Source organism: Bufo gargarizans, chromosome 2 (assembly GCF_014858855.1).
Source record: "Bufo gargarizans isolate SCDJY-AF-19 chromosome 2, ASM1485885v1, whole genome shotgun sequence".
In the NCBI taxonomy this organism is placed as follows: Eukaryota; Metazoa; Chordata; class Amphibia; order Anura; family Bufonidae; genus Bufo; species Bufo gargarizans.
The window spans coordinates 280,172,189-280,186,067 of NC_058081.1; the positions used below are offsets into that span (position 1 = coordinate 280,172,189).

The 13,879-nt window shown below is 43.0% G+C and overlaps 1 protein-coding gene across 1 annotated transcript in view; it reads left to right on the forward strand.

Annotated features, from left to right (window-relative positions):
• Positions 1 to 4,762, forward strand: part of BMT2 (base methyltransferase of 25S rRNA 2 homolog) — a 39,235-nt gene extending 34,473 nt beyond the window's left edge. Inside the window, exons 4-5 of the mRNA XM_044277029.1 lie at positions 1,619 to 1,730; positions 4,115 to 4,762. Of these exons, the coding sequence (XP_044132964.1) occupies positions 1,619 to 1,730; positions 4,115 to 4,741 (739 nt within the window). The 3' untranslated portion in view covers positions 4,742 to 4,762. The remainder of the gene's footprint in view (positions 1 to 1,618; positions 1,731 to 4,114) is intronic.
• Positions 4,763 to 13,879: the final 9,117 nt, after the last annotated feature.

Sequence of the window (13,879 nt, forward strand, 5' to 3'; positions counted from 1 at the left end):
GATCAAAATCAATGTCAAACTGGCCAAAACACTCAATTTCAGTGGGGGTTGAATAATTTTGAACACACTGTAAATACTGCAAAAATTATTTTGGTTGCCGTAGGGAAAAAAGGGCTGTTAAACCACCACTTGTGTAAAATCACTTGAGAGTATCTGGTCATTTTGGACCAAAACCCTGTTTTTTAAAGGGTTAAGCTGACTATTGTTCACACCACTGATATCTAGTGCAGGTCTGTAGAACCGCCATCTTGTAGGATCAATCCATAAACCGCCTGTTCATTTGCTAGGGTCTAATGACCAGTTACTAGATAACTGAGATGTTGCATTCTTATGAATATTCAGGCTAAAAAATCAATGGTACGTCTGTTCTTGTCAAGCTTGAATAAAATAGTGGTAGCTCTGGAATCCAGAGTCTGGATTGATGGGGGTAGCAGAAGCCGCTACCAAAGTTCACAAGTTACTCAATTATACGGCATAGAAAAACCCTGACCTCAGCAGGGCTGAAATTTGTCATTGCCAAGCTGATGGCACAGCATAATCTGCTGAACATTGTAGAAACAGGTGTTACATTTCTCACCACTTGTATTACGTTGTAGTAAATTTAATGAGTCTCCAAAAAGTTACTAAACCAAAATGCCGTGTGACTTGTGCAACAAAATAATATCCATTATAGAAGTGAAAGGTTTAAAGCATCACAGCCGGTTGGGAAGGTAAGACTGACAACTGAAAATAGATTCAATTGCCCTTGACAACCAATTAGGCTATAAAATGTCCTCTGGAACATGAGATGTGGAATACAATAAGTTGCCATGGCCACCAGTTTTGATACATGACTTCCAAGGTGGAATGTGGCAGTCCTGCCTTAAAGGACTATTCGCGTTATTCTGCTTTCAGCAGATAAATGGCGTGCTTTTTATCATGTTGTTCAGCTTTCCAGTATGACTTCTGTACCAATTACATTTGCTGCCATTCAGTATCTACTTCCAGTGTAGAAAAACCTGTCCTGGACATGTGATGGACGCACAGGACTGGGTACAGTTATAGCGGTGTATTGTAAGGAGCCGTCCACCGGTGTGTCCATCACCTGACCAGAAATAAACAGTGGAAGATCACAAGCGTAGATCCTGGAAAGCAGGAGGAAGTGATACAGTAAATATACAACAAAAAATAACTAAACCCCATGATCCAATCAAGGTGCCATAAATATAGTACGTTGTAATAAGAATAAATCCTTACAAAATGCACAGCATAAACGCATGACCTAAAAAAAAAAAGCACAATTCTGAGATCTTATTTTATGGCCGTGTCAGCAAAATGAGCAACTTGGCTCTAGCTCTTGAGAGGTACTGAAGGTAAGGACACGTGGAGACGCACTGGAGGGGCTTTCGTGGTTTTCAGATGGATTGTAAGTGGTTGCATGATTTGGCCAGAAAAGAGCCATCGCCTCCAAAACCATGCGGCCATTAACAGTCAGACAAACCGATGCGGTTCTCGGCTGCCCCAATGCTTGGTACTAAATAATAACTTCTAGTTATACAAACTATCATATACAATAATTACTGATCAGGTGGACAATTAATTTCTTGGATAAACTAATACAATTGATCCTTCTTTTTAGCTTTCATCTCCCTGGCAAGATCCGACTGCTTGATGTAGGAAGCTGCTATAATCCTTTTGAGAAGTATGAAGACTTTCTGGCTGTTGGCATCGATATTGTGCCCGCTGTTGAGGTAACCTTTACTCTAGTACATCTAAAATGCGGATCTGAGTCATTTAATTTTGTGGATCAATTGATGTTATATGTACAAGACGTTGTTATGCTAGGCCAAGTGGTAATGATAAAGTAGATGGTAATAGGTTTAATACGGTTTTAAGCCTGGTAGCAGCGCTTATTGTTTCCTTTTTTGAAGTACAGAATACCATCTATGCCCTTGATTTCTCCTCACTTCTTCTTAAAGATGTATGAATATCTGTGTGCTGTTATACCATCCTATGTAATATTGCTGCTAAAAATTAAAAAATGTATTTCACATATCACAGACCGTAGATTACATGCTCATTCAATAAGTCAGTTGTTTTGATTTTGAATAAGGAACTTCCCAAAAACAGCATCTATAGGTTCATTTTAAAGGGGTGTTCTAGTCTGTTTTTTAGTTTTGTAATTATTTTAAAAACTGGATTGGCATAAAAAAAGATTGGCATAAAAAATCCCAGATCCCTGCTCACCGACTCACAGGAAACCTCCACTACTGTTCACAATCTGCTTAGATGCTAAGAGATAGTGATGAGCGAACGTCTGTTTTCAAGTTCGGTGTTCAAGGTTTGGGTCATCTCAGAATTCCGTTAGGGATTACGCTACCACGAACCATAAGTTATGGTCCGCGGTAGCGGAATCCATGACAGAATTCTTAGATAACCCAAAACTTGTACGCCAAACTTGAAAACAGACATTCACTCATTGCTACTTAGAAATTCTAAATCCTATGGTTGTGGTAGATGGCAAATCAATGTTCCTACCTGCCTGACAAGCATAGGTACTGCTCACAAAAGGCACCCTACAATGGCTTACCCTATACTACCCCTTAGTCCTGTCCCTTTTTTTTTACCATCATCTACATTCACTATTAAAGAAAATAGCTTATCAAAGATACATGAGTGAGGCCAACCAAATGTTAATTAACATAGGCAATTATCCAAAATTCTATAGTCCTGGCAGTGGCGCCAAACCCATAGCTCTTAACCCAGGATTTGGTGTGATCTGCCAGATATTTTATTAGTCAAAATCCCTTTTAGAGACCCTCGGGATATTTATATTAATACAACATTGGTCTATTGAGACCTAGAATCCCTGTAGGGGTCCCTAACTAATGTTAACATTTTTTTCTTTATTGATTATTTATTTAAAAATAAATTTTAGGGAAACACACACTCTGAAGAAGAAAATTCTTTTAAAATTATCAGTGTCTAGTATCATATGGGATAGATCCGGAGTAGTGTAATTGCGTTCACCATTGTTTCATGGGGTCCCTTGGTGGGTGTGACTCATCCCACCTTTTGTTATAGGGTGGTATTCACACTAGCAGTTGTGATACTAGTTGTTTTCTTGTGCTCACATATGGTGTACTAGTGAGGGTATCGCTCCTGCTGAGAATCTCTGTTATCTAGCCTCTGTAATCAAGATACAGCTAACAATGTTGCTGTTCTTGTGTTAATGTAACTGTTTGCCTCAACCGCAGGGCTGCCTCTGAATCACTAGTCTCCCTCTCTCTCTACTAGTTCCCTTCTATCTCTCTCTGCTCAAACTCTGCTGGGTCCTCTATTAATATTCATAGAGGTCTCAGTTAGCACTGTGATTGCCTATTAGGCTCGCTCTAACACTCTCCTATTGTATACTATGCTGCTGCTGCGGCGTACTGAAAACTGTTTCTCCCTGCGAACCAGACACTGTAAAACATGTAACACTATACCACCCCTCCCGACATGTTTCACCACACGCTGTGGCTTCGTCAGGGGATGTGGGGTATATGTTGATTACAGAGGCTAGATAACAGAGATTCTCAGCAGGAGCGATACCCTCACTAGTACACCATATGTGATCACAAGAAAACAACTAGTATCACAACTGCTAGTGTGAATACCACCCTATAACAAAAGGTGGGATGAGTCACACCCACCAAGGGACCCCATGAAACAATGGTGAACGCAATTACACTACTCCGGATCTATCCCATATGATACTAGACACTGATAATTTTAAAAGAATTTTCTTCTTCAGAGTGTGTGTGTTTCCCTAAAATTTATTTTTAAATAAATAATCAATAAAGAAAAAAAAAAAAATTAACATTAGTTAGGGACCCCTACAGAGATTCTAGGTCTCAATAGACCAATGTTGTATTAATCTGCCAGATATGGTGCCAGGCTTCACCAGTATCATAGTGGTATCTGCAGCCGTCGACAGCTATTGACTCTGGAGCACTTGTAAATGGGTGATCTATAACTGCTGTTTGCATCAATATGCTGTGTGCTTGAATGTTTGGCACCCTTGCAGGGTAAACCATCATCAATTCTATTTTTGCAGTTGTTTATTAATATTTTCTTTTTTTTTTTTTTATAGACCGTGTATAAATGTGACTTCCTGAACTTGCAGATCCAGAGACCGCTTCAGCTTGCACCGGATGCGGTTGATGCCTTCCTGAAACAGCTGAAGAGTCCCATAGATGACCTGCCTGCTGAACTATTCCACGTTGTCGTTTTTTCTCTTCTCCTTACTTACTTCCCTTCGCCTTACCAGCGATGGATTTGTTGTAAGAAAGCTCATGAGCTCCTTGAACTCAATGGCCTGCTGCTCATTATCACCCCAGATTCTTCTCACCAAAATCGGCACGCAATGATAATGAAAAGCTGGAAGATTGCAATCGAATCTCTTGGCTTCAAACGTATGGCCTACTGCAAAGCTTCTCATATGCATTTTATGGCATTTCGGAAAACCTCCCTGAAAACAACAAGTGATTTGATTACGAGGAACTATCCAGACATGCTCTACATCCCTCAAGATTTCAATACTGCGGCAGAAGAGGAGTCCTCGAGCCCTTGTTATGCGCGATCTGAAGTTGAAGACGAACAGATGGCATATACGTTTTCTGAGTTGCCAGAGACTCCTTACGATTCAGATTCTGGAGAAAGTCAGACCAGCTCCATGTCGTTCTATGAGTTTGAAGATCATATACTTCTCCTGAGCTAAGATGGGCCTGGTATTTTCCAATGCCAATAAAAAGGCAGAGACTTAAACCAAGATAAAAAGTTTACAAAGTTTGCTATTTTTCCTACTCCTGTATTTTAGAGATTTTTACTCTTGTGAAGAACTGAATAATACTTTGTAGTAACTGCTATACGGTTAGCGCTTTTTTTCTTGTTTGTTTTAATAAGAACACAAGGTACTTGCTATCTGTTGGGGTTTGCACCTAAAGCATGACTTCTCTACATGCATATCCACCTGTCACCATCGGTATGCTCTGCGCGGTTCGGATGAAAAGAGAAGCTTGAATTCGTATTTCAGAAATACTGTTCTGTAACTTCTGGTGTCAGAATTATGGTTCCTCTGTGATCTACCCAAGTGGGTAATGCTTCCAAATGATCAAAGAATGGAGGAAAGCAGTGTGTATGTGGTACACAATGAGTTGTGTAAGATGCTAACAGAACAAGTGATGGCTTACATGAATAAGTAGTATTGCACAGTAGGTAGAAGGCTTTAGTCACACATGTTTAGTAGTGTTTTGCAACACGTTTTTGTGGCCGTTTTTAAACAGCGTTTTTGGGAGATGTCCATCCCTGCCGCCCGATATTACTTTAAAGAGGACATTTCACCTGGATATCTATGATCTAATTATACTACCTTATAGAATCTCTCGCGAGAACTTGAGCGCCTTCTCCCTGGCTAAGAGCGGGGCGCTCTGATTGGATGCGCTCCCAGCCAGGGAGAAGATAACCGCGCCCAGGAGAACTTCAAGGCCACGGCTAGTATAACCAAGTCGCCTCATTAGCATATGAGGCACCAAAAGATACGGGGACCACAGAAAAAATAAAATAATTGCCAAGACATCACTGGGGGACGCACTATAAGGTAGTATAATAATTAGATTATAGATATCCAGGTGAAAGGTCCGTTTTAATGATAAATTATTGAAAATGCCACAATCAGCTAAAATATAGACTTTTGAATGGATTGGCATAGAAAGAGCACTTGTTAAAGCATTTATCCGGAAAATTATAATGACCTATCCGAATCCTGGCACCCTCCCACCCACCGATCATCTGTTTCAGGGAGCTGCGACATTCCGCGGCAGCTTACCGAGCATAGCGCTGTACATTGTATAGCGGATGTGCTCGGTATTGCATTCAAGTAAATGGGGCTCAGCTGCAACTAAGCCAGACTGATGTACGGTGACGTTACTGGCTGAAGTCAGGCCCCTGCAGATCTGATATTGATCTATCCTAAGGACAGGTCAACGGTATCTTTTACCGGATAACCCCTTTTTAGAGAGAAAAAAAAAGCCACCAAAAAGATAGGTTTAAAAAGTTTTTTTACAAGCTTTTGAAAACGCTGCAAAAATAATGTGTGTGAAGGAGCCTTTATAGTTCTGGGATGAGGGATGACGTATGTTGCACACAATGTTTAAATGACCTGAGAGGGATTTTGGACACGTTTCATTTCTGATGCTTTCTGTTCTGTTATACCTCATTTTGTTATGTTGCATGGAAGAAAAGCAAGGTTTGATTTGCTGTTCTGATCTTAATAATAAGTTATTTTTCAGCTAGTTTTAGTTAGTTTTGAATAGTTCTAAACATGCTTGATATTGGCTCTTGTGAAAATATTAAAGGGGTATTCCCATCACAGACAGTGAGGGCATATCGCTAGGATATGCCCCCATTGTCTGATAGGTGTGGATTCCACCTCCGGGATCCGCACCTACAATGAGAACGGAGCAGGGAAATGAACGGAGGGCGCACTGCGCATGCGCAGCCGCCCTCCCTTTATTTCTATGGGGCCGCCGAAATCCATTTCAGTCTTCCCCATAGAAATGAATGGGAGCAGGGGCTGCGCGTGCGTGGTGCGCTCCCATTCACTTCTAGGGGAGCAGCGCTTGGTGGTGGACGGACCCTGGGAAATCTGGTGTCCTCCAGCCACAGCTCTCCCCGCTCTGTTCTCGTTGTAGGTGCGGGTCCCAGAGGTGGGTTCTGCACCTATGAAACAATGGGGACATATCCTAGCGATATGCCCCCATTGTCTGTGATGGGAAAACCCCTTTAAGCATTATTAAAGTCATTGGTACCAGAATATGTCAATATTTGAATGAATATTTTTGTTGATCAATGCCGGGAACCTGTCATCAACTTTATGCTGACCTCGATGAGGGCAGCATAAAATAGTGACAGAAATGCTGATTTCGGCAGTGTGTCACTCATGAGCTAAAAGTCAGTGGTTTCTGAGAACCAGCATCATAAACATTGCAGCCCAGGCCTTGAAAAGAGTCACATCTACCTGAGAAGAGTCCTGGTTAGCCATAATCTCCTGCTCTCTCACCCACCTGCTGATGATTGGCAGTTCTCTCCTAGACAGAAAGGGAGAAAACTCGGTAGGAGACTGTCAGTCATCAGCAGGTGGACAGGAATTCATGAATAACCATGACTCTTCTCAGGTGGCCAGGACTCTTTTCCCGGCCCAGTCTGCAATGATTGTGATGTTGGTTCTCGGCAACCACTACTTTTAACTTTTAAATGACAGACCGCTAAAATCAACTCATCTGTCTCTACTTTATGATGCCGTTAGTATGGGCAGCATACAGTTGATGGACAGGTTCCCTTTAAGCTCTGCTAAAATATTGTCTTCCTAATAAAACTTAAGACTATCTCAAGCAATCAGCTGGGTTTTTTGTAGCATTTTCTTTGGATCATTTACAACATGACAAGTAAAGCCTTATTTACATGTCAGGATTTTGGTCAGTGATTTCCATCAGTGATTGTGAGCCAAAACCAGGTTGGAGCCTCTACATAGATAAGGTATAGGGGAAAGGTCTGCTGCTGTTCTTTGTTTAAGGCCGAATGCACAGGGCCGTGTTCCGTAGTATGCCGGCCTGGATTCCTGCTGTTAACAGGAGCGCACAGCGTCATTGGTTGCTATGACGCCGTGCGCTTCATGCCGCCGCTGCACTACAGTAATACTCGTATGATCTATATGAGTGTATTACTGTAGTGCAGCGGCGGCATGAAGCGCACGGCGTCATAGCAACCAATGACGCTGTGCGCTCCTGCTGTCGGCAGGAATCCAGGCCGTGTAACCACGGACCTCTCACGGCCGTGTGCATTCGGCCTAAAGCTGCACCTGGTTTTGGCTCATAATCATTGATGAAATCCTCTTACTGAACACTGACTGTGTGAATGAGGCATAAGGGTGTAATGTCAGACTTTTTGAAGGCAGAATTCTGAGATGCAGGGTGTGAAAATTCCCTCCATAATCTTTGTTTCAATAGCACAGGGGTGGCCTAAATTTCAGACACAAAAAGCCAGAAAAAAAAATGTATGACTACCAGGAGCCACAAGCTATACATTTAACACACGCGTCACCATATTTTTCGCCCTTTTAGATGCATCTAGGTTTTAGCAGAGAAAAATCCGAAAAAATATATTTTGCATCAGGCCTCATATCACACTCCTAAATCGGACCTCCAATCCTCATCGGACCTAAGAGAAGACCCCCAATCCTCATCAAACCTCCAAAATAAGATCCCTAACGCTCAGAGGAGACGGCACAAATCAGACTCCCAATATCAGACCTCCCCCGTGCTCAGCTCAGACCTCCCCCGTGCTCAGATCAAAAATATTCCCACAATAACGGTATTAAGAATCCCAATAAAAATATATCGCTATAAATGCTCATTTAGAAAAAAAAAAAAACACTCAAAACATGTACTCGTGTTTCCTTGTTGCCCCCATACATTATAATGCCTTTCAGTCAAATAAAACATTGGGGGTCATTTACTAAAGACTGGCGCTTCCCATATGGGTCTTAGTCCCTACACTACAGCCATATTACCGCAGCTCCCAGAGGGCAGCGACTGTTCTCAGCCCCGGCCTCTCTGTGCTGCAACCCCCAGAGGGCAGTGACTGTTCTCAACCCGGGCCTCTTTGTGCAGCAGCCCCCAGAGTGCAGTGACTGTTCTCAGCCCGGCCTCTCTGTGCTGCAACCCCCAGAGGGCAGTGACTGTTCTCAGCCCCGGCCTCTCTGTGCAGCAACCCCCAGAGTGCAGTGACTGTTCTCAGCCCCGGCCTCTCTTTGCAGCGACCCCCAGAGTGCAGCGACTGTTCTCAGCCCGGCCTCTCTTTGCAGCAACCCCCAGAGTGCAGCGACTGTTCTCAGCCCCGGCCTCTCTTTGCAGCGACCCCCAGAGTGCAGCGACTGTTCTCAGCCCCGGCCTCTCTGTGCAGCAACCCCCAGAGGGCAGTGACTGTTCTCAGCCCCGGCCTCTCTGTGCAGCAACCCCCAGAGTGCAGTGACTGTTCTCAGCCCCGGCCTCTCTTTGCAGCGACCCCCAGAGTGCAGCGACTGTTCTCAGCCCGGCCTCTCTTTGCAGCAACCCCCAGAGTGCAGCGACTGTTCTCAGCCCCGGCCTCTCTTTGCAGCGACCCCCAGAGTGCAGCGACTGTTCTCAGCCCGGCCTCTCTTTGCAGCGACCCCCAGAGTGCAGCGACTGTTATCCAGCGCTGGTCTCCTGGCTCTGGGGGTTTACAGCCACTAGATGCCATTTCTTTGTGACCTAAAGGACTCTTAGCCCCGTGACTAGGGTTGTCACAATACCAAAAGTTTGATTAAATTTCGGTCCCATAAAAAAGTAATGCAATACTCGATACCACGCAAAAGAAAAATTAAATTCCCAAAAAAGTGTGCATTCCGCAATTTATGGAATGTGCGGCCCATAATGGAACAGTCCTATCCTATTTTTTAGGGGAGAAGAAAACGAAAAAAAATTGAGAATCGTGTTTTTTTTTTTTTTTTTTTTTTTTTAAGTTCTGTTATTGGCATTCACCACATAAGAGATATTTTTTAATACTTTAATAGTTTGGGCTTTTTCGGACGTGGCGATACCCAATTCGTTGTTTTTTTTAATTGTTTATATATATTTTTATGTAAATCGGGAAAGGGGATGATTTAAAATTTTAGTTTAATAACTATTAGCTCCCTTATGGGGCTAGAACCTGGGATCTTTTCATCCCTTGTCCTATGCACCCTAATAGAAATCTTTGTGCTTTGTGCACACGACAGCAGGGGAATTAGCATGGCAGCCATGGATGGCTTCAGTTACATCCTGGCTGCCATGGTAACCGATCGGAGCCCTGAGATTTCACTGCTGGGGCTCCGATCAGAAGCTACCACTGCACCACCAATGAAGAGGGGAGGGGACCCTGTAGCCACTGCCACCAATGATTATAATACTGGGGGGCTTGGGTGCACCAATGTTTATAATTCTGGGGTATGGGGGGGGGGGCACACTGCGCCACCAATGAATGTAATTAACCTCACAATACAAATATAGACTGCAGGTGCCAGCCATATCACACAGCCGGCACTCTGCCTCAATGACGGGGATCCCACCATACTGTGCCAATTAACCCCTCAGGTGAATTTGAGGGGTAAATTGCCTCTGTTTGTGGGATCGCCTCTTCCTGTCATTGAGACCGGATCCCGGGTATGTGATATGGCAGTCACCCGCAGCCTATATTTTTATTAACCACTTCAGCCCCGCTAGGTGAAACCCCCTTCATGACCAGGCCACTTTTTACACTTCGGCACTACACTCCTTTCACCGTTTATCGCTCGGTCATGCAACTTACCACCCAAATGAATTTTACCTCCTTTTCTTCTCACTAATGGAGCTTTCATTTGGTGGTATTTTATTGCTGCTGACATTTTTACTTTTTTTGTTATTAATCAAAATATAACGATTTTTTTGCAAAAAAATGACATTTTTCACTTTCAGCTGTGAAATTTTGCAAAAAAAAACGACATCCATATATAAATTTTTCGCTAAATTTATAGTTCTACATGTCTTTGATAAAAAAAAAATGTTTGGGCAAAAAAAAAAAATGGTTTGGGTAAAAGTTATAGCATTTACAAACTATGGTACAAAAATGTGAATTTCCGCTTTTTGAAACTGCTCTGATTTTCTGAGCACCTGTCATGTTTCCTGAGGATCTACAATGCCCAAACAGTATAACTACCCCACAAATTACCCCATTTCGGAAAGTAGACACCCTAAGGTATTCGCTGATGGGCATAGTGAGTTCATAGAACTTTTTATTTTTTGTCACAAGTTATCGGAAAATGATGATGATTTTTTTTATTTTTTTTTTTCTTACAAAGTCTCATATTCCACTAACTTGCGACAAAAAATAAAAAATTCTAGGAACTCACCATGCCCCTCACAGAATACCTTGGGGTGTCTTCTTTCCAAAATGGGGTCACTTGTGGGGTAGTTATACTGCCCTGGCAATTTAGGGGCCCAAATGTGTGAGAAGAACTTTGCAATCAAAATGTGTAAGAAATGACCGGTGAAATCCGAAAGGTGCACTTTGGAATATGCGCCCCTTTGCCCACCTTGGCAGCAAAAAAGTGTCACACATGTGGTATCGCCGTACTCAGGAGAAGTTGGGGAATGTGTTTTGGGGTGTCATTTTACATATACCCATGCTGGGTGAGAGAAATATCTTGGCAAAAGACAACTTTTCCCATTTTTTTATACAAAGTTGGCATTTGACCAAGATATTTTTCTCACCCAGCATGGGTATATGTAAAATGACACCCCAAAACACATTCCCCAACTTCTCCTGAGTACGGCGATACCAGATGTGTCACACTTTTTTGCTGCCAAGGTGGGCAAAGGGGCACATATTCCAAAGTGCACCTTTCGGATTTTGCAGGGCATTTTTTACACATTTTGATTGCAAGGTACTTCTCACACATTTGGGCCCCTAAATTGCCAGGGCAGTATAACTACGCCACAAGTGACCCCATTTTGGAAAGAAGACACCCCAAGGTATTCCGTGAGGGGCACTGCGAGTTCCTAGAATTTTTTATTTTTTGTCACAAGTTAGCGGAAAATGATGATTTTTTTTTTTTTCTCTTTTTTCCTTACAAAGTCTCATATTCCACTAACTTGCGACAAAAAATAAAAAATTCTAGGAACTCGCCATGCCCCTCACGGAATACCTTGGGGTGTCTTCTTTCCAAAATGGGGTCACTTGTGGCGTAGTTATACTGCCCTGGCAATTTAGGGGCCCATATGTGTGAGAAGTACTTTGCAATCAAAATGTGTAAAAAATGGCCTGCAAAATCCGAAAGGTGCACTTTGGAATATGTGCCCCTTTGCCCACCTTGGCAGCAAAAAAGTGTGACACATCTGGTATCGCCGTACTCAGGAGAAGTTGGGGAATGTGTTTTGGGGTGCCATTTTACATATACCCATGCTGGGTGAGAGAAATATCTTGGCAAACGACAACTTTTCCCATTTTTTTATACAAAGTTGGCATTTGACCAAGATATTTTTCTCACCCAGCATGGGTATATGTAAAATGACACCCCAAAACACATTCCCCAACTTCTCCTGAGTACGGCGATACCAGATGTGTAACACTTTTTTGCAGCCTAGATGCGCAAAGGGGCCCAAATTCCTTTTAGGAGGGCATTTTTAGACATTTGGATCCCAGACTTCTTCTCACGCTTTAGGGCCCCTAAAAAGCCAGGGCAGTATAAATACCCCACATGTGACCCCACTTTGGAAAGAAGACACCCCAAGGTACCCAATGAGGGGCCTGGCAAGTTCATAGAATTATTTTTTTTTTTCGCATAAGTTAGCGGAAATTGATTTTTTTTTGTTTTTTCTCACAAAGTCTCACTTTCCGCTAACTTAGGACAAAAATTTCAATCTTTCATGGACTCAATATGCCCCTCAGCAAATACCTTGGGGTGTCTTCTTTCCAAAATGGGGTCAGTTGTGGGGTGTTTGTACTGCCCTGGCATTTGAGGGTCTCCGCAATCATTACATGTATGGCCAGCATTAGGAGTTTCTGCTATTCTCCTTATATTGAGCATACAGGTAATGAGATTTTTTTTTCCGTTCAGCCTCTGGGCTGAAAGAAAAAAATGAATGGCACAGATTTCTTCATTCGCATCGATCAATGTGGATGAAAAAATCTCTACCAAAAAAAAAAAATGGAGGGGAAAGGCGTCTGCCAGGACATAGGAGCTCCGCCCTACATCCATACCCACTTAGCTCGTATGCCCTGGCAAACCAGATTTCTCCATTCGCATCAATCGATGTGGATGAATAAATCATTGCCGGGATTTTTTTTTATATATATATATATATATATATATATATATATATATATACAAAGTGCTTGCCAAAGCATAGGAACGCCGCCTCCTCCTCAGCTCGTATGCCTCGGCAAACGTATCTGTCACTGCAGAGGAGAAAATCCCGTCTTGCAGCGCCGCATACACCGACTTGCGTGTAATCTGACAGCAGCGCAATGCTTCTGTCAGAATGCACATCGGTGCTGCAGCTAGTAGATCGGTTGGTCCACCTGGAAGGTAAAAAGACAAAAAAAAAAAAAAAAAAAGAAAAAACCAGGCCGCAACGCAATAATTTTATTAACTTTGGAACAGAACATGTAACTTTAACTTTTGGAACTAAACATTAACCTGTTTGCTTACCTGTTTTTTTTTTTTTGTTTTTTTACCTTTATAGAACAAACCTCTCCTTCCCCATGGGTCAATGTGCAAAGCGCAAATCGCCCAAAGATGTGGCGAAGTGCGTTATGCACTTTGTCCCATGTGAAAGGAGACGTTTGCAGCAGCTGTGAGTGAATGGGCCCTAATAGCCCTGTGTGCCTATCCTGGTGAGATGTGATCCCTATGCTAGGTGTACCTGTGTGTGGTACTTTCGGAAACACTCCCCTAAGCATAGGGCAGGGTGGTCGGGACAGTCAGGACAGAAATAGCGGGTGTCACGCCTTATTCCACTCCTGCTACAGACACGACATTTTTTTCGGGGTGGCGGTCGGTTTGAGGTACCAGCAACGACACTGGGGAAGTGTCGCTCGTGTAGACGGCTAACTACACTGGTGGATGGGGCCACGGAACCTCCTGGATACAGGAGGTTCGCGATGATCTCTTCCTGAAATTTGAGGAAGGATCCAGTTCTCCCAGCCTTACTGTAGAGAACAAAACTATTGTACAGAGCCAATTGAATTAAATATACAGACACCTTCTTATACCAGCGTCTGGTGCGTCGGGAAACTAAATACGGAGCCAACATCTGGTCAT